Here is a 21,362-nt window from a genome sequence, read left to right as displayed (position 1 = left end):
AAATTGAAAGGTTATCTTTATAACCATTTGTGATACTACTTTACCAAAAGGAAGATGTATAGATACAGTCCATCTTTAATTCTGCTTTATATCAGACATGAACAATAAAATGTTTCTCCACTAAGTCAGGAGATTGTTTGTATTACTATTACAACTTCTTTTTAAGTCTTAATACACTGTTTTACAAATTCAATCCAACTTTTTCTTAAAGACTAAATCTCAATTTAATTCTAAAATGTTAATGGGATTATTTAACATTAAGTGAAGAGAAAGACCCTCTGTACTTACTAACTCAGAAAACTGACGGCCCCAAATACCTCTATATCCACCATATTTGTACTAGAAACACATTTCCATCAAGGATCAAAATCAGAATGGGGCAAGTCAAATAAATAACTTCAATTTCTGTCTCTATTGTTTGTAAGTTAACATCACAAGATCCTTCAGGGTATTTTCACAGATCCCCAAGTCATTTTAAATTGATTTTCTTACCTAAACATCCTTTTCACACTAGAGCTAATTTATTCAGTCCATTCCAGCGGGACTGCATTATTCCAGGTCCCCAAGAGATTTTATTAGCCATTTAGAAGCTTATTAGCAAAAAACAAAGTCAGTTTTCTATGAAAATTCATCCGTTAACTCAAGAAAGAATATGTGCCCAGTATTTGTTGGGATTTTAACCAAAACAACAAAATTGAGAACTTGGGAAAGCAATCAACACTTCTTCCAGCTTACCTGCCTACGCAAGTCCCTGGTCTTCTTGGTCATTTTATCTATTGCAGAATTGAGTGCATCACTTCTTTCTTTACGTCCAGCCTGGAAAACAAGGAAAGAGATGCACATTGCAGTAATTTACAAGGAAATGTAATGATAGTCAATAACTAAGCTCAGATCAACATGGAAAAATCAATTTTTTTAGCCCCAAGTTGGGACATACAGGTGGTTGGGGAGAGCACCATGTGGCTTTGTTCATAAAAACCTAATTTTACAACTCTTAGGGGCTCCATATTATTTCATGATGGAAATTGAGGGAGTTCTGCCAAAATAAGAGAAGCCAAGAGGTGAGACTTTTGCTTAAAGTTCTGCTTGAAAAATTAAATTTATACTTTAATTCAAGGTTCAGCATACAACTGTTGGTGGGAATGTAAACTGATACAGCCACTATGGAGGACAGTATGGAGGTTCCTTAAAAAACTACAGATAGAACTACCATATGACCCAGCAACCCCACTACTGGGTATACACCCTGAGAAAACCATAATTCAAAAAGAGTCATGTACCACAATGTTCATTGCAGCTCTATTTACAATAGCCAGGACATGGAAGCAACCTAAGTGTCCATCGACAGATGAACGGATAAAGAAGATGTGGCACATATATACAATGGAATATTACTCAGCCATAAAAAGAAACGAAATTGAGTTATTTGTAGTGAGGTGGATGGACCTAGAGTCTGTCATATAGAGTGAAGTAAGTCAGAAAGAGAAAAACAAATACCGTATGCTAACACATATACATGGAATCTAAAGGAAAAAAAAAATGGTTATGAAGAACCTATGGGCAGTACAGGAATAAAGAAGCAGATGTAGAGAATGGACTTGAGGACACGGCGTGGGGGGAAGGGTAAGCTGGGACGAAGTGAGAGAGTGGCATGGACTAATATATGTACTACCAAATGTAAAATAGATAGCTAGTGGGAAGCAGCTGCATAGCACAGGAAGACCAGCTTGGTGGCTTTGTGACCACCTAGAGGGGTGGGATAGGGAGGGTGGGAGGGAGACGCAAGAGGGAGGAGATACAGGGATATATGTGTATGTATAGCTGACTCACTTTGTTATAAAGCAGAAACTTACACACCATTGTAAAGCAATTATACTCCAATAAAGATGTTAAAAAAAAAAAAAAAGGTTCAGCATACAACAATTTCATTAATGAACCAGCTCTCCAAGAACTGCAAGCAAGAACAGGTTATACCTGATTTTGAAGAACTCTGAGATACGAAGAATGTCAAAATGTGAAAGATGGCACCTGGCACTAAAACAATGTGAAACAACAAGTTTTAGAACTAAGATGTACCATGATGGATAGGAGTTAATAACGTATTTTTATATAGCTCAAATAAGAATGCTTTGTCAGATTACTTCAGTTAACGGTATATATTATAATATATACTGTTAACAGTATATATATACAGTATATATTATATTATACAGGCCAAATAAGTATGCTTTGTAAGATTACTTAAAATTCTAGGCTAAGCTTAACGCAATTGTATTGCACAGAAAAGAACCTATCAGCCACTCTGAGAGAGGTATGTAAATCAGCATTTGTTCAGAGGTCAGGGGGCTGAGTGGACATTTGCATTGGGGAACATTCTAAGCAGAATCAAAATGGATGGTATTTGAAAGAAAAGGGACAAAGGTAGTTATCCCAGGTAGAGGTAGCTAGCCATGTGCTTAGAAATACCTAGTAAGACATCAGCTAGGTTAAACTACGAAATATATTAAAAGTTTTTCCTTACAAAATGCCCAGTCAACAAATGTGGCTCTTTCTGTAAAACATATAGTAATTACAGAAGAGATACAAATGGGCAAAGGAATTTACCCACTGTTCCTCTACCCATGGTCGCCCTCAAGACATTCTGGTATGGATATACCATCAGTACATAAGTCAGCATAGTAGATAAATAGCCGGGAATGGGGAGATGTGGTTACACGCTTTCTGAGTGCCTTTTAATGTACATTTGTTACTCAATCTCTCTCTTATCCCCCATCTGTTAAATGGAGACAATGACACTTGTCCCTCTGCCTCCAACTCTGGGCTATTAGAAGAAAAGAGAAGGAATATTGATGGATACAGGTTATTTAGCAGAAGACAGAAAGGAGACAAAAAAGGACTTAAAATTAAAAGTTGAAATATAACTGACACATTGATATGGTCCCTATCAAATCTGGTCAGGGTCACATCCCTTACCTTTTCCTCCAACTGTACTGTCAATAAAGTTAAGTAATCCACTAATATTAATGGGTTTAAGGGGAAAAAAAAAAGAATCTCAACAAAAACTGAGAAAATATGAGCATTTCTACTTGTAGGAATAAACTGTGATTTATTCATGGCCATCAGTCAGAAGAGAACTTGACAAGTATAATTAGTTACTGACAATCTCAAAGATCAAAATACCAGGATCTAAGGCAAAGGTGGCTAAAACTGAATTTAAAAAAAAAATCAAACTGACCTCATAATTAATGCTTAAATCAGGAAGGTCTCAGTACATTTCTTAGATACTCAAGCACTCACTTTGAAGCAAACCTAGTAAAATTTGTCATTGTACCTAGCTACATTTTTGGGGGTGTTTCTAATAGATCATTTACTCCAGAAAACATCTGTTATTTGAAATCCAAAGGTTGGGCTCAATAACCTCATGAGAGCCTAATTCCCTGCAACGTCCTCAATTTGGGTAGAAGGATTTATAATACTTAGAAAGTTATATAAAAGCAAATCCTTAAACTTGACTTTTGAGGGAATTACATTCACACAGCAAAATTCACACAACATGAATCTGTTAATTCTTTGTCAAACTACCTTAAAAATCAATTTGTCTTTCTTGTTACTGTAGGAAATAGAGGCTTATGCCTCATTAATCAGTAGGGAGCAGTTCAGAAGCAGTTACTTACTGAAGTTTTCAGGTTATACTAGACAGACCACCTTCTAAATCAAAGCATCCCTTAAAAAAAAGAAAAAAAAAAAACAACCAGTCCAAATAGCAAGTTTACGGTTCCAATAATTTAAAATATAATAGGGGTGAGTACACACACTTACAAACGTAATAATGAGCTTGATGAAAGTAGAAGGCTTGCTGATCTATAAAACAAGATCTTACTTCTCTTTGATATTAAGGCTGTTATGATTTTGTATTTCTAGTTTTGGCTAGGCCAAAGTAAATTTGCCCAATGAATCTTTAAAATAAGTGACTCTCGGTTCCCACCTAATTGAGAGACTCTATTCCACTACGCAGAGAGACCACCCAGACTCACTCAATGTTGATATGTATGCCCCTGCTACACAGCGACAAAAGGGCTTTCTAAGAAAAAGATATGGCATGTTTGGGGTTTCAACATAAAGCTTCTCCTCAACTAGTAAATATTAGCTGAATTGAGGAGAGGCAAAGGTTATTAGCTGGGACTGCCTCTAAGCAACACAGTTTTGGCTGAGACAATGAAAGGGCTTTTAAAACCAATCTTTAAGAGAAGCATGAAGAAGCCATTCCACCTTCCTCCTGCGTGGACAGACTTCTATCTATTTAGACAATCTTTACTGAGCACTCTGCCTCCACTGGAGTAGGCAGGATTAGCCATAATCCTTCTCTCAGAGGGTTTCTAATCTGAGATAAAATAATTCAGAGCAACCCCTAATTCAGCAAGACCCTGTATTGTGCCAGGCTTGACAGGAGTTCGGAATGACACAACAGTGGGTCAGAGCAGTAAGTAAAAGTCATACAGGAAATTACATTTAAGTTTGTAATAGATTTTTTTTTTTTAAGTATTAAGAACTAGAATTTCCTGGAGGATTTTACCCATTTTGGTGGTGACCTCTGGAAGAACAAACTTTTTTTTTCCTTCCAACGAACTATCTCCTGCCTCAGAAAGAGTAAGCATTCTCCTAAAACAAATCCACAGCTCTCAACCACCGATACCTTTGCCACAGATGCCACTAGGTCTCAGTTCTGTGTTTGGTACATACGTCCACCAATTCCTTGCCCATACCCTACCACCTCTCCATTCTCTAACTCCATTCCAACTCTTCCCAGCTGGGAAGGGATGAAATATGTCTCTCACATTGCTGGTGGCATCTCAAGGCACATTTTAGTCCCTAGACATGATGTGACAAAGGTTCCTACAAAAGACTACTCAACCTGAAAAAGTAACAGCACAAAATAAACACAATGCTTCCAGGGAAAAACACAAAGTGAAAACTTCCACAATACTTCCAGGGGAAAAAGTGCTCTAATTTGAAGGTTCTACATGGTCTCTTCAGGACTCTTCTGCCAGAGGCTTCCTTCTCTTCTAATTTTGCACACTCTCCCTGCTAGAGCCCAGCCATTGCCATTACTTCACTGACCATGGTCACTCTGCTATCTTCCATGCTATGATCCATCCACACACATTTAAATTCTTCAGACATGCCAAGCTCTCTCTCACCTACCTGGAATACTCTACCTGCCCTTCTTCTAACTCCTACCCACCCTTTAGATGAGATATCACACTTCCTTGTAGAAGTTTCCTGTGGCCACCCTCAACCCTAAGTTCCAGTTAGGTGTCCCTCTGGGCTGCTTCCACAGCACCTCATGCTTCCCCTAACAGCCATTCTCAAATCACACCCTGGGATACCTGTTGACATGAACAAAATGAGAAACCAGTGACTAATTAGAGACGTGTTTAAAAGTCATAGGACTCAGTGTGTCATCTACGTGGCAAGTTATCAGTCTCCTGCTTTCTTATTAGTGAAAATATAAGGCTTTTCAAATAATCTCAAATACTGTCTATCAAATACTTTATTTGTAATCTAGAGTAAGGCTGGAGAGAGTAGCAGAGGAGGGTAAAATCCAATTTAAGGACTATTTATTTATTTATTTTTAAAAATCTGTTGATTTTTAAAAATAAATTTTTTTTTTAAATTTATTTTTTGGCTGCATTGGGTCTTCATTGTTGCACGTGGGCTTTCTCTAGTTGCGACGAGAGGGGCTACTCTTTGTTGCGGTGCGCGGGCTTCTCATTGCGGTGGCTTCTCTTGTTGTGGAGCACGGGCTCTAGGCAGCAGGCTCCAGTAGTTGTGGCACACAGGCTTCAGTAGTTGTGGCACATGGGCTCAGTAGTTGTGACTTGTGGGCTCTAGAGCGCAGGCTCAGTAGTTGTGGCGCAGGGGCTTAGTTGCTCCGCGGCACATGGGATCTTCCCGGACCAGGGCTCGAACCTGTGTCCCCTGCATTGGCAGGCGGATTCTTCATCACTGCGCCACCAGGGAAGTCCCCAAAGGATTCCCCCCACCCGCCCCCCGCCAAGAAGGATTTTTAAATGCTCAGTTAACTGGTAAAATTCGGCTAAGATTTGTGATAAACAAGGAAATGTTTTTGGGTTTTGCACTGATTTAAAAAAAATAATAATAACTTTCTGAAGGCTCTGATCCTCTTTTCCCTGCCAAAGATAACGGGTTAACAGGGAATCTCTGTTTACTAAAGATACTACAAATTTCATGTTCACCAAATGGTACTGGATCTTTAGCATAATATGGCAAGTGTGTGTTTTAATACTAAGAAAGATTCTCATCAGTTTTGCCATTCATTAAAATTAAGTATATACAGCAAAGACCATAAAACCTTTAAAAAACAAATGACTAATTGGAAGAAATCTGTGTAAAATACTTCACAAACAAAATTAATTTCTTTAATAAGCAAAAAAGCCTTACAAAGCCTTAGGAAAGATTTGTAATTGGAAATGACCAATTTTAGGAGTGGGAAGTGGGAATGAGCAAATGAAATACACAGTCTACAGAAAAGAACAAAAATAACAGTATACCTACATCCAAAATGATGCTAAATCTCACTCACAACACATCAAAGAGAACATTTTTCACCCATCAGATTCACAGATATTTTTTTTTTTTTTTTTTTTTTTTTTAATGGCTGTGTTGGGTCTTCGTTTCTGTGTGAGGGCTTTCTCTAGTTGCGGCGAGCGGGGGCCACTCTTCATCGCGGTGCGCGGGCCTCTCACTGTCGCGGCCTCTCGCTGCGGAGCACAGGCTCCAATCGCGCAGGCTCAGCAATTGTGGCTCACGGGCCCAGTTGCTCCGCGGCACGTGGGATCCTCCCAGACCAGGGCTCAAACCCGTGTCCCCTGCATTGGCAGGCAGATTCTCAACCACTGTGCCACCAGGGAAGCCCCACAGATATTTTTAAAGTTTGCTAGCTTCTAATATGGTGTTAAGGTGGGGGGAGGAGGTTAGTGCATACTTACTGACTACTGGGGGAAGTATAAAATGGTTTAAAATTCTTTGGAAGGCAATGTAGCAATGTCTATCAATTTTAAATATAACAACTCCTATAACCCAGCAATTTACTGTTAGGAACTTACCTTTTATATAAACTTGCCTAAGGATGCAAAGATATTAAAAGAATATTCATTTTACACTGTCTGCAAAAGCCAAAAGCCTCAAAAGAAACTACATGTCCATAAATTACAGCATAGCCATGCAAGGGTAAAGCTGTGAAGCCATTAGGTACATATGCATACTCACAAACACACACAGGAAAAAAACTATGAAGCCATTGAACAGACAGACCCCCACCCCACTACCCACCCACATGCAAAAAACAGTGGAACAGAATCAGCTCCCATGGGAGCTCAAGCCTGGGCAAGCCCCTTTCCAGGAACACGGGATCAATACCTCAACAGTAGCTCTAATACTGATAGGCTGCTATAAGCCATTCCTAATAAGAAGTGATCTTGTTCTTTTTGGGCTGAATTTTTGTTATTGATTTTCTCTGCATTGATGATATCACATGTTCAAATATTTTGCTTGCCTTAAGCACATGTTGCCATCCCTCTATCCCAGAGCACACTAAGAGGGTTCTAAAGTAATGACATTTCCAAGCTTCAGCAACCAAGATTGCTAGCATCTAGCCAATATACATGCAAATTCATCCTTTTAAATCTAGCCAATTGGGTCAAAGAGACCACTAAAATTAAGAGATTCTTCAAGTAAATATAATTGGGTATCTTAACTCTTATCCTATCCTATGCAAATGGCTTTCTATAGCCTGTGGCCATATATGTAGGCAGGAGGAAACATAGAAACTCTCTCTAAATCGAGAGTTACTCAAATGTAGAAAGGGAGAAACAGGAAGAACAAATCAAAACTTGGCTGTAGGGACTTCCCTGGTGGCGCAGTGGTTAAGAATCTGCCTGCCAATGCTGGGGACATGGGTTCAAGCCCTGGTCCGGGAAGATCCCACATGCCACAGAGCAACTAAGCCCGTGAGCCACAACTACTGAGCCTGCACGCTACAACTACTGAGGCTGCACACCACAACTACTGAAGCCCACGCACCTAGAGCCTGTGCTCTGCAACAAGAGAAGCCACTGCAAGGAGAAGCCCACACACCACAACAAAGAGTAGCCCCTGCTCGCCACAATTAGAGAAAGCCTGTGCGCAGCAATGAAGACCCAACACAGCCAAAAATAAAATTTAAAAACTTAAATCTTTAAAAACAAAACGAAAAAAAGCAAACTCGGCTCTACTTCAGAATAAAAAATGAAGCCTGCCATGCACAGAGGATGGGGGAAACATGAACACGATGAAGCCACTGGCAAGCAAGAATAAGAAAAGGGCTTGGCAATATAAATTTCAGTCTACGCATTTATCAAGACCTCAGGATAGTTCTGTTTGGTTTGGGTTGGTTTGATATCTACAATAGGTGAAATAAAAGATCTTTGTGGTCTAAATGTACCTCTGCCCAAACTTCTATGGAAAATCTTCCCTTACCTAAGGTGCATCACCCCAAGATTTACTGCTGAATTTTCTAGCCCTGGGCACAGAACACAATGCTAGCACAACAGAATTAGGCTGTGACATGATCCTAGTTCTGCCACCCCACCAATACCAACAATTGCCAAAAAGCACATGCCTCCAAAACCAAACTTTGTAAGTAACAGCATCAAAAGGGACACAGCTCATCATCATTGGTATAACCATCACTCCTTCCTACTGCTTTCTCGGTCATGTTTAATAAAGATAACAAAAGAACTTAAAAATCACAATTAATGGAGGGCAAGGACGAGGTCAAAAATAGGGATTCTGTAGGCTTAACGTGGACAGTCTACTTCTTAAAGGGTTTTTGAAAGGAAAGATCCCAGCAACAGAGATACTTATTTACACTCAACAGTGGTCCCCTGTGATTTCTCCAAAACTCTAACAGCCTAGAATTTTAAATGTTCTCAGATCCTCTGGCTCTACCTGGGATAATCAACTACTCTTTAGCCCATCTCTAACATGACAGATTGGTAAGTCCATCAATCCTTACATATTCTATCTGCCTCTGTCAGATAAGTTCTGGTTCTTGGGAAGATAACAAACGGTTTAGTGCCAAACCCCAGTAGTTTTTAAAGAGCAAATCAAAAATTTAAAAGAATAGTCAGACTTCCCTGGTGGCGCAGTGGTTAAGAATCCGCCTGCCAATGCAGGGGACACGGGTTCAAGCCCTGGTCCGGGAAGATCCCACATGCCGCAGAGCAACTAAGCCCGTGTGCCACAACTACTGAGTCCACACGCCACAACTACTGAAGCCCACGCGCCTAGAGCCTGTGCTCCGCAACAAGAGAAGCCACCGCAAGGAGAAGCCCACGCACTGCAACGAAGAATAGCTCCCGCTCGCCACAACTAGAGAAAGCCCGCACACAGCAATGAAGACACAACACAGCAAATAAATAAATAAATAAATAAATAGTTTAAAAGAACAGTCAATCTTTGTCTCCAAATACACACGTTTGAAAGTAGTGAACAACTCTAGGATTTATCAGAATCTTCTCCCATCCTCTTTCTTTCCCGCCTCCAAAAACAGGCTAGTAAAACCCACTCACTCTAATACAGGTATTGATACAATATAGGCCCAAGTATGTGGCTGCCAACTAAGAACCCTAAAAGGTTCTTAGGAGGGGATATACTCAGACCCACAAATCTTGGATCTCCACCCTAAAAATGTCTATCACTTTTTGATGATCGTAAGGAGATCTCCAAGGAACGATGACCAAGACTGGAAGCAAAAAGGTTTAGTTTAACATACTTCTCCAGAGCACCTCTGTGCTTCCCCACCACACCTCTGGGTGCTGGGGTATTAAAATTTTTGGAGTCGGGCATGATTAGTTAAGAAACATTTGACTCTTTAGCATAAAGCAAAATCCAGCTCCCTCTCTACCACAAATTAGAAGATTTCATGTATATACCCATACATCTGCTTCTCCAAGTGGGGAAATATTTGTCCCTAATTAGCAATATATATTCAAAGCAAACTATCAAGTAGAGTAATGCAGGTAACTACAACACCTAAGCCCTGCCACATGACTCATTTAATTTGCTTCAAACCATTTACAGAGAGGACAGGCGGGCTAGATTTTACTTGTCCTTTGCCTTGTCACGAACAACTAAAACAGTGAACATTGAAACAGATGATATGGAGAGTACCTTCCAGAGTTTGTACTGCCACTTTAAGTCAAAGGCATATGTACGCAGAATAAAGCTGTTGTGAAATGAAACCAAGAAAAAGTTTAATTCAGAAAGAACATGGGTTTCTTTTTAGTCCTTTTAGCTAAAGAAAGATAAAGATCAAAAAACGATAAAAAAATTCCATCAACAGGAACTATGGTACTTTAACCAATTTTAAGACAAACACCACATCTTCTCTGATTCCACAGTCTAAACCTTTTGAACCCAAAGAAAGGGCAAGTGGGCAAGATGGCTGGTGACCTAGACGGACTGTGCTCTCTGGGTACTGTGATACGGCAGGCATTACTGCCCACTTCTCCAGATGCATAAAAAAATAATTACTCTTGATTGCACTGGTGCTTTTCTGCGCAATTTTCCTTGCCCACAAATCTGTTACAGCAGTATTGGGATAATGTAATTTAAGGGTTTTCCATTTGTTGGTATATAAGAAGTAGGCTAAGCAGACTACAGAGCAGAAAGGAACCAAGAGTTTAAGGGGAAGGAAATGCTCTTCCCTCTAAATTTTCACATACAACTCATTCCTAATCATGGTTGCTCTAATCCAATTGGTTCTAATGCTTTTCTCCACATGGAACTAAAGTTGTTACTTCAGGGGAGAATTTAATCCAGCTCCTTCCTGCCTTGCAAAGGTTTTTTTTTAATCAGAGAGTGGCTGACTTCAATAAGAGCATTTACAGTATCCCAAGGGCTTCTTTTCCTTATTAAAAAAAAAAAAAATTTAACACCCTTGTCAGACTCCCCTCGTTGGAAGTTTTGGGAGCAAGTTCCTACAGAACGGTCACTCTGAAACCTATGGTCACAGACCCTGTAAGAATTTGATTAAACCTTATCCACAAAAAAATGCACAAGCAACAAAATTCTATAAGCCAACTATGGACCCAGGTTAAGAACTTCTAGCCTATAAGAGAGAAAGACTATGGAAAGGATCAAGGTCAGTTGGGGGAGTGGCATCCTTTTAGTCTAAAACAGGACCTCTCCTTCCCTTCCTTAACCAGCAAGCAGGAATACAGTAGGAGTACTAGCTCCTGAGAAAAAGGGATTCCACTCATGGCTAACTTTGGCTTGGGCACGCTATCTTAGAACTGCACTGCCCACAGAGTCTTTCCTTCAGTCTTCTCCTTTCAGAGGTATCAGACATGCCCCATGGTTGTTAAGACTCTACCAGACCTAAGTGTATTCCTGCTGTCTTCTCTCTCCCTTTACACATCCCAGGCATTTTCCTCAATAAAATTCTTATACTTCTAATCCTACCTTGGGGTCTGCTTCTAGCAGGAGCCAAACTACACACCTGCAGCTGCTGCTGTCTCCACAGAGCCCTGAGGAAGGCACCCTGGAGTCTTCCAGTCCTCACTCTAGCACCACACTCCAACACAGAAACTATACCCCTTGAGACAATAACTTCTTACACATGCCCAGTGTGATAAAGCCCCTGGAAGCCAACAGACTGATGATGTTCTGGTTTCACAGACACAATGGGTAGTTTTCAGATTTCTGCCTTCAGGTCTGAGACAAGACCTACTAAGGATAAGTACCAATGATATGGGAGAAATGGCCTGGAAAGCCAAATCAATAATGTCAGATGTATAAAAGGCCTTACCTTTGTCAGGCCTGAAAATATGACCCTGACTCACAGTAGAAATATCTTTTACATTTATACAGTAGTAAACATGGAGCTGTACAGTCATAACCAAATTCTGAAAAGTGATACTATTCGACAGGGAGAAGATGGTGTTAGGTCAAGTAAAAACAGCCAAAGCAAAAATCCTAATACAGGGTATGAGTGACCTTTTGTATTCCCTAGAGAGATTTCAACAATAGTTAGTATGAGACTCAAAGTCAGTTCTTAAGTGTGCCAGTAGGCACTATTGAGTGTGCAAATGCTCTATTGTTTGAGGGTCACAATGCCCCAATGCCAGATCAGTAGAGGCTTTTAGCCGAAGAAGTAGGTGAAATTCTGAGGTAAATACAAGGGACCATGTCAGAATCCAGCCATGCTATACCACTTGTCCTAAATCATTTCTGTTCCACTGTTAACACTTAGGGCATGCAATATTAAATGACTGTATCAACCTACCCTTTTCTCCTACTAAGACATCCAAAGATCAAATCAGCATTATTTTTCAATTAGCACTGTGATAAAACACTATTATATAAAATAAGACAGAGGAGAATCTTTTTAATTAGCTTTCTCCTGAAATTCTCAAAGAGCAAAATAACCAAATGCTTTGTTTTCCAACCTTTTTTTTTTTGCCCTTTATTCTTGGTTTATGATGTTAAACTCTTAATGACAAAGAAGCAAAGCCCACTTAGCTAGTTTACCAACACATTTGAAGCAAATCATAGTCATACTTCTATTTTAACCAATCATGACAGCAAGGTGATTGAGTAGCTTTCCAAACTACCAGAGCAGCAGGCACTTGCAGAGGCTGCTGTTAAATCAGCACTTCATAAATCGTGCAGGCTCCTGCCCATTTAGATGATCTCTCTGTGCAGAATCGGCAGTCTAACATTGGCTCTCCCAAGCATTAAAAAATCATCACTCTGCTAACCCAACTCACTGTTCAGACGGGTCTTCTTGAATGCAGCCTTTATTACAACCTCACTGCTGCTTCCTACACTGAAGGAATACCATGTTTTTAAGTCAGGAGTTCTTCTTTCTCGCTTCATTATAATCAGGGGTCTTACAACGACCCCGATACTGTTACAAAGCACACTGCTTTATAACAGTAAAGCTTCTGGAAAACCCAAACAAAAGACACGTCACCCGGTGACGTCAGCCTATATACAGTTCTGTGTGGTCGCAGCACATAAGCAAATCCATTCTTGTGCCGTTTCTCGGAAAAGCTTTTCAGTAAATGCACTCATGCTGCTCCAGGAGCTCTTCTCTGCAACAAGCCGCCCATCTGCCATCAACAAGTTAAGACCGAGAGAACTAATGGCTGCAAAAAGGAGAGGCTGAAGCTTTGATTAACCAGCTGAGCAGTTAGAGGAGGACGAAATTAATAACATATTCAAAACTGATTTAGGGGATCAGAGTGGTTACAGAAAATGAAACCAATGCTTTCGAGAGGAATATCCTAAGGAAAAAACAACTCACCCTGGTGGATTCAATTTTACTCGGAAAGCCTGGGACACAGAAAACAGGAAACTGGTCAAAGGCTCCCGCATGTTAGAGCCTTTTACAGACTCACTGCGTTGAGTCTGACAACCGAGACTGAATGCAGCCTCCAATGTGCTCAGAAGAATGGGTAAGTCCATGTATTTATGTGCCTTGTACAGTCAGCAAGGAATCAACGCTTTTAAAATAATAAGCCACTGAATTCACATTTTTATGAGGGAGATCACTGTCACATTTTTGGATTTTGAGGTTTAGGTAAAAACATATATTGCTGATGACAGGATGTGTTTTATCTTCTTTCTTAATGGTTTAAGTTTTGTTCTAGTCATACTAACAAGGTTAGTGTTTCTGCAGCAAATGAAAAATAAGCTATATGTAGTGAAATCTTTTGCCATAATGTTATGTTGTTGTTGTTGTTGTTGTTTTAACAGCCCATTCGCTCTGCTGAAAAATATCCTATCTTCTTGTCTTCCTTAAATTATATTCTGCAGGCTTACATTTCAAGTGGCCATTAGGGGCCCCTATGCTGGCAGCAATATATGCAATGAGTATGGTTTTAAAAATGCTGCCTGCCCTGGGTATGGCATGTCCACCCAAATGCCGCTGTGAGAAGCTGCTCTTCTACTGTGACTCTCAGGGCTTCTACTCTGTGCCAAACACCACAGACAAGGGCTCTCTGGGCCTGTCCCTGAGGCACAATCACATCACAGAGCTCGAAAGGGATCAATTTGCCAGCTTCAGTCAACTTACCTGGCTCCACTTAGACCATAATCAAATATCAACAGTAAAAGAAGATGCTTTTCAAGGACTATATAAACTTAAGGAATTAATCTTAAGTTCCAACAAAATATTTTATTTACCAAACACAACTTTTACCCAACTGATTAACCTGCAAAATTTGGACCTGTCTTTTAATCAGCTGTCATCTCTGCACCCAGAGCTCTTCTATGGCCTCCGGAAGCTACAGACCTTGCATTTACGGTCCAACTCCCTGCGGACTATCCCAGTACGCCTGTTCTGGGACTGTCGTAGTCTGGAGTTTCTGGATTTGAGCACAAACCGTTTGCGAAGTTTGGCTCGCAATGGATTTGCAGGATTAATCAAACTGAGAGAGCTTCACCTAGAGCACAACCAGCTGACGAAGATTAATTTTGCTCATTTCCTACGGCTAAGCAGTCTGCACACGCTCTTCTTACAATGGAACAAAATTAGCAACTTGACATGTGGGATGGAGTGGACCTGGGGCACTTTAGAAAAGCTAGACCTGACTGGAAATGAAATAAAAGCCATCGACCTGACAGTGTTTGAAACGATGCCTAATCTTAAAATACTCCTCATGGATAACAACAAGTTAAACAGCCTTGATTCCAAGATCTTAAACTCCCTGAGATCCCTCACAACCGTTGGCCTCTCTGGCAATCTGTGGGAATGCAGCCCTCGAATATGTGCTTTGGCCTCCTGGCTGGGCAGTTTCCAAGGTCGGTGGGAGCATTCCATCCTATGCCACAGCCCCGACCACACCCAAGGAGAGGATATACTAGATGCAGTCCACGGATTTCAGCTCTGCTGGAATTTATCAACCACTGTCGCCGCCATGGCTACAACTTATAAAGATCCAACCACTGAATATACAAAAAGAATAAGCTCATCAAGTTACCATGTGGGAGACAAAGAAATCCCAACTACTGCGGGCATAGCAGTTACTACTGAGGAACACTTTCCCGAACCAGACAATGCCATCTTCACTCAGCGGGTAATTACAGGAACAATGGCTTTATTGTTTTCTTTCTTTTTTATTATTTTTATAGTGTTCATCTCCAGGAAGTGCTGCCCTCCCACTTTAAGAAGAATTAGGCAGTGCTCAATGATTCAGAACCACAGGCAGCTCCGATCCCAAACACGACTCCATATGTCAAACATGTCAGACCAAGGACCATATAATGAATATGAACCCACCCATGAAGGACCCTTCATCATCATTAATGGTTATGGACAGTGCAAGTGTCAGCAGCTGCCATACAAAGAATGTGAAGTATAATATCTACCCATCATCAAAAATCACATCAGATAAGTAACCTATTTTACATAGTAGGGGCTAAATACATATCTAATTTTTACCAATGGTGACATTAAGGCTAATTTTTCCAAACCAAGTGGAGACTTAGGTTTCTGACGTGTTGAAGTATTTTTAATTTTTTTTTAATGAAACCATATTTTAAGTGTTAAATGAAGCGATGCTCACATTAATGTGCAATCTTGTTGGAAAGTCTAAAAATGCTTACTTCAAAATAAGACATCTCATGTATGTAATTATACACTATCGTGGGTAAACATTTACACTAAGGTCTCCATATGCTATTTTTTTCTACTGAAAACAGTTTGGAAAGAAGCTACCGAGCAGAAAGAGATATGGATCAATACTTGTTTGCTCATTGCTCTCTACCCCAAGTACCACAACTGGCTTGCTGCTTAAAAGGAGACTTAGCAAAGTTCTCTTGTATGATAATTTGGTATTTACTCAAACCTACTATTTACTGCCAGCGTGGGGAGTAGAATTTCACATATGCTGAAGACTGGTCAATATTAAACACTCTTCTTCTAGAGTTTTTGCCTGGGTTAATAGATATTATCAAAGTCCATATCATGAAATCAGAACCCTTTATGTAATTCTAATAAGCTGAGGGACTCTTTAATATATTTAAACAATGAATCCAAGTGATTGTGAAAAGGTCTCATTACAATGAAATCAATACTAAATAATTACACTGACTTCATTTCGTATCTCTAGTTTGACTTATAATGAACACGTTGATTTTTGTGGCATTTAGATACTTACTTTAAACTAATGTTAAATTATCACTTTACTAATTAGTTTACTAAATCCTATATATACATTTATATGTGAAAAAAGATTTAGAAATTATTTTGGAGAGAAAAGAGATAAACTGAGTCAATTTAGCAATCCTATGACCAGCTGCTCACTCTAGTTTGAAAGCACATACACAAATACACTCTCTCTCCCAGTCTCTTTCTCCCCCTGTCCTCCACCCCCCACCTCGATCTCTCCCTCAATTGCCATGATCAAAGATGCCTTGGCAAAGGGGTTTAAACCTCTTTCTTCTGCCTCTTCCTCATCTTCAAGCCTCAAAGAGCCAAATTAAAAATAACTGGTTAGCAACAGGCATAATACTGATTCTTGTTAGCACATATTTTAAAGGAACCTTGAAAAAAATCACTTTATAAATATTATATGCTAAATTTTGACCTTTTGATGGATACCGATTCTTACTGTAAGAGCAGGTCCTTCTAAGTGAAGGGAACAACACGTATCTGAGGCAAACCTGCTCATGGCAGAACACAATATATGCCTATGCAGCCACACAGTGGTAACTCGAAGGAGGTGAGGGGATGAAAGAGAAAGGCAGCATTTTGAAATATGACTCTTGCTGAAACAGGTGAGCAAAGTTAAAAGGCAGCCAAGCAAATGGGCAACTATACCTGATCTGCATCAAACAGGGCAAGGCCCGGGGACCTGCAGCTGGAAAGGGGAGGGGGGGAGGTTCTCTGGTATTAATATAAATGTTCAGTAATTAAAAAATGATAACGATGACACACTTTTCGTGTAGAAAAGAGCCACAAGTACTTTGTTTCTTCCATTATGATTTCTATGGAGAAACTATGACATATTTAGGATTTAGATGCAAGTTACCAATTGACACAGAATTTTTCCATAAATGAGGTTCCATGTATGTAGTAGCAAAAACCATGAAATTAGACTACTGACTTGATTTTAGAAGAATGCGCATTTTTACAACTGGCATTTGCTGATGAGAAAAAAGGCATAAATCCTTAGAGAAAACCACTACCATAAAAAAAGTTATCTTTTACTTAAAATGATATCCTTCATTCAAGGCATATTTCTTCCCAGGATTGAATTGAAACATGTTAAGATTACAGTTTAATCCGTGAGATTTAATACTAAGAGAGGGATGTCTACCTACATTTCAAAGAAAATGTGTCTCAGTAAAAAGCAGACAAGATCACAAATTATGGTAAGAATGTGCTCTCTGCAATTTTTAAGGTGGGTAGATTAGTTTGGCAAAGTCTCAGCCCATCTCAGCTGATCCTGAGCAGTGAGCATTTCACCTCTTGTTAAACCACACACTAGGCCTGCCTGGGCAAGGACAGAAGCTGATTTTACGGCATAGAGCACGTCTCACAGCTTCCTTACAGAAGGGCTGGATCAGAAGGCCCATTACAAATGAGAGCTCCACAAGCTAAAATTTACCAACCCATTTATCAGGGTAACCATGGCCATTTGTCAGAGAACAACTTTATCACAATACAACTGTGTCCTAGACACACAAGATTCCACTAGCCCTGGAGGATAGCAGACAAGTAGTTTCCATCATTTCAACCACAACCCAAAATTCATTGAAACTGTGAGCAGAAGGGTGAGAAATAGCGGCTGGGAGTCCCCACATTAATCCTAAAGATTACAGTTAGTGAAATGGACCGTCAATTGGCAAAATCCTTAATGTATGTAGGAAAGAAAATTGGAAAAGCAAGCCATTTAGTAATTCAGGGGAACAGCATAGCCAAGGCCACCAAGGCATACTTTTCAGTTGAAAATTAACAGATTTTTTTGGCCCTTCATTTTTTGGGCAATGCTCTCTGAGAAAAGTGAATAACGGTGCCAAACAGCATTTTCCTTTTCCATTTAAAGCGCAAACTTCCCTTTTCAATTGCCTATAGAAGGCAGAATTTCTTTTAATTCTGGTCTGTTTGTGTTTTGGTATCAGCACAGGTTTGAAGATGAGGCTGTTAGTCACATGTGCTCTCTTTACCAACCGGCTCAGGTGGAAGAGCATCACAGCTACACTGCAGACCCTGGTACTATCATCTTAGGCCTTTTGTTTTTTGCTGTCGTTTTATCCTCTTCAACGCCCCCTCTCCCTTTCTTCACTTTCAAGATTAGAGGAAAATAACCACTTAAAAAACAGAAAAATAATTAAATCTCTCTGGAAAAAGCAAGCTAACAAAGGCTGTGATACTGTACCCACCTAGTAACCAAGAGCTAGTTTGGAATCATTTATATTCATTTCTGTAGCTTGCCAGGGATTTCAATCACCTTTCTGAAATGAGAGTGAGCTGATAAATTTGCAAATCCATACACAACTCAGAGAATACCCACTGCCAACATCAAATAGCAAATATACTAATTTTTCAAGCCAAAAATCTGCACTAACACATGTAATTTCTTAATGTGCCTAAGTTAATTTCTGTACCAATTCATTGAATGGAATTGATTGAACTTTCCCACTCCACTAATTATTAAAATCCATCTGCTTATTCTAATGCTAGTCACCAAGAGCTAGACTCTTTCCAATAAAAATGAACCCTATGTAGCACTAGGTCTTAATCCTAAAATTCAAAACAGGCATATTTTCTTAAGGCATACTTCCTACGCAACTATGAGGGGGGAGCTATAAATGTCCCGTTCTCTCCGAAGTGTGGATATCAGTATGAAATTTTGAAATATTATTTTTAGAAGATGACTTACATGATCATTTTCCTAATAAAGCAATACAGTGACAGACTGGTCTCAAAAATCTGTTTTGGGACATGCTTTTCATATCTTATTGGTTAAACTGCTTCAACCAGAAAAAGACAGAAGATAAAAGTGATAAGGCCATCCACAGATAATTAAATATTTCTGTTCCTAACCTAGGGCAAACTCGTAGTACTTAAATAATTTAAGGCGAAAAACGAATAGTAAATGACTGTTTAAGCTTTCATACTGCTATTGCAGACATTTGGAAATGTCTGCTACTCCTTCAATTAATCTATTCTTCCTTGGTAATTTTTAAAAAGCCTGATCTATGGAATGTTTGATGAACATTCCTATCAACACTGAAACTGGAAACTGAAAGTACAGTCCAAACCTATTGTGTTCAATCACCCTAAACCATCTGGGTGGGTGGGGTGGGGGTGGGAGGTGGTCAAGTGGGTTGGGAGGGTGGGAAGAAAATACGATTATACTGGGGCGGGGGGGTAACCAAGTGCAGTGTACAGGGAAGTTTTGTTATTAAAATTGTGTATACTGTAAACAGCCAATGTCTTTCTTTTTTTTCCAAAGCTTTTCCTTGGTAACCTATCAATTTTGACATGTGAAACTTGAAAACTCATTTATGACAGATATAGAAACCTTAAATGAACAGTTGTTTTGTACCATGTTCTCTATAATGCCAAATGTGCCAGTTGGAAAAAGGGCAGCTAATCATCACCTGTCTTCATTCGGAGACAGGCAAAACTAGGCTAGGAAGTAAGGCGGGGAGAGGAGGGCTGCCTAAAAAGCCACCATGCCAGTAAACAGCAGTCATGCAGTAAGAAGCTGCTCTGTCACAAGCCTTAGCAAGTGGGCAAACAGCTGTCTGTGGGGCTCACAGGGCCTAAGGCTGGCCGCCATCCCCCACCCTCCCCTGTGTTCCGCCACAGCCTGGGGAACTTCAAAAAGGTACTCAATTGCCTATACCCAGCAAACAGTAACTTGGCCTCTACCTCAGGGATCTATTGGGGTAGATCCTAGCAGTACCTTGCACACCACTCCTGGGATGGAGGTCCACAGGTGCTGACCATGCTGGGGTCTCTAGGATCCCTACATGACCCACTCTATCCCAGACACCAGCTCAGTAAGTATGGATAGGGGAAAGGGAGGGAAGATTTTTAACTAGTCTCCCTTGTTTGGCATAAACATCCTCAGGACAGGATGCTTTGCTCAGGACAGGATGCTTTGCCTCGGCAGCACTGGGGGCAGAAACTGCCCTGGCCTTGAGAATTGACTGCCACAGGTCGCTGTACTTGCCAGGATGACCTTACTACTTTTCCAGGCCAGGAGCAGTACAACAGGACCAGACAGGTAGGAATAAACACCTAGGGATGAGAGGATCAGAGAGGCTAAGGGAATTCTTACACCAGGAACCTCAGCAGAATTAGGGCAGAGGCAGGAAGCACAATACAGAATTTTACTGTCAAACTAACTCATCCAGTATGCACTAGAGGGCACAGGTGATAGTAGTTTCAAGTTGCACAAAGGAATGAGTTCCTATCCTTTACAGAGTTAAAAGCAGAGCTTATTAACATAATTCTCGTACATTTTAATCTTGAAAATCCCGTGTAAAGCTACATCTGATTTCTTTATCAGTTATTTTAATTAGTTTTGCCTGTATGCCACAGCATTCTCAGGTTCCCACTCAGATTTATAATAGAATTCTTCAAGGTCTGTGTGAAGAGATTCTTTTTTTCTTTCTTTAAATATATCTAACCAGCTGGGTACTCGAGTCTCCCTTAGAGAGACAAAATGTACTACAAATTGTCTTTCACAAAGAAAGAAGGGAAAAAGAGGTGAAAATCACAGCTATTCCCACATCTCCCCTTAGCATGAGTTCCTCCTCACTAGCCAATGTTTTGGGAACACTTCTAAGGGACAGATGCTGAGCCTCCCTGAAACTCTATCTGAAGGAGACGTTAAAGAGCAAGACATCTCCAAAGGCAAGTACAATGAAACAGGCTTTCCTGCAAAGCCCACCAAGTGAATATACCCTCCCTTTAAACACGGAGGCCAAGAGCAAAGCTAGCCCATCCTCCATCTTAGGACCTCCAACATGAAGGAGCACCTGTGAACAACAATCCTGAAGGCAGGGGCCAATGGCTCTACCACCACCCAAAGAGAGAAGGCTCTTCCCTCATTTGGGAACCAGATTTTAAAACTGCACCCCAGAGACAATTCCCAAAGCCTTTTCACAACTTCCATGAAGAGACATCACCAAGAACCACAGCGAAGAGATGTAAAAATGTCATAACTTTACTGACTATCCATTCACAATTGTGCTCAGTGCACAAAAACTCCATCTTTAGGCCCTGGTATTTCTACCAAGTGCACATGCGTGCGCGCGCGTGCGCACACACA

General features: G+C 40.3%; 2 protein-coding genes across 2 annotated transcripts in view; one reads left to right on the top strand and one right to left on the bottom strand.

Moving 5' to 3' along the window:
- CTNNA1 (catenin alpha 1) overlaps positions 1 to 21,362 on the bottom strand; it is a 188,116-nt gene that overhangs the window by 48,383 nt on the left and 118,371 nt on the right. Inside the window, exon 8 of the mRNA XM_059917194.1 lies at positions 736 to 816. Coding sequence (XP_059773177.1) covers positions 736 to 816 — 81 coding nt within the window. The remainder of the gene's footprint in view (positions 1 to 735; positions 817 to 21,362) is intronic.
- Positions 13,494 to 15,431, top strand: LRRTM2 (leucine rich repeat transmembrane neuronal 2). The gene is made up of 2 exons (XM_059919503.1): positions 13,494 to 13,523; positions 14,313 to 15,431. The coding sequence occupies exons 1-2, from the start codon at positions 13,494 to 13,496 to the stop codon at positions 15,429 to 15,431; spliced, it is 1,149 nt and encodes a 382-aa protein (XP_059775486.1).

This window comes from Balaenoptera ricei, chromosome 3 (assembly GCF_028023285.1).
Source record: "Balaenoptera ricei isolate mBalRic1 chromosome 3, mBalRic1.hap2, whole genome shotgun sequence".
In the NCBI taxonomy this organism is placed as follows: Eukaryota; Metazoa; Chordata; class Mammalia; order Artiodactyla; family Balaenopteridae; genus Balaenoptera; species Balaenoptera ricei.
Note: the sequence above shows the minus strand (reverse complement) of the source record. Positions and strands in the feature narration are given on the sequence as shown.

Excerpts from the sequence above, each read along its gene's own strand:
- LRRTM2 (XM_059919503.1), top strand. The coding sequence starts at position 13,494 with ATGCAGCCTCCAATGTGCTCAGAAGAATGG. Across the intron at positions 13,524-14,312 it reads CAATGTGCTCAGAAGAATGG|CTGTCATCTCTGCACCCAGA; the intron begins GTAAGTCCATGT and ends TCTTTTAATCAG.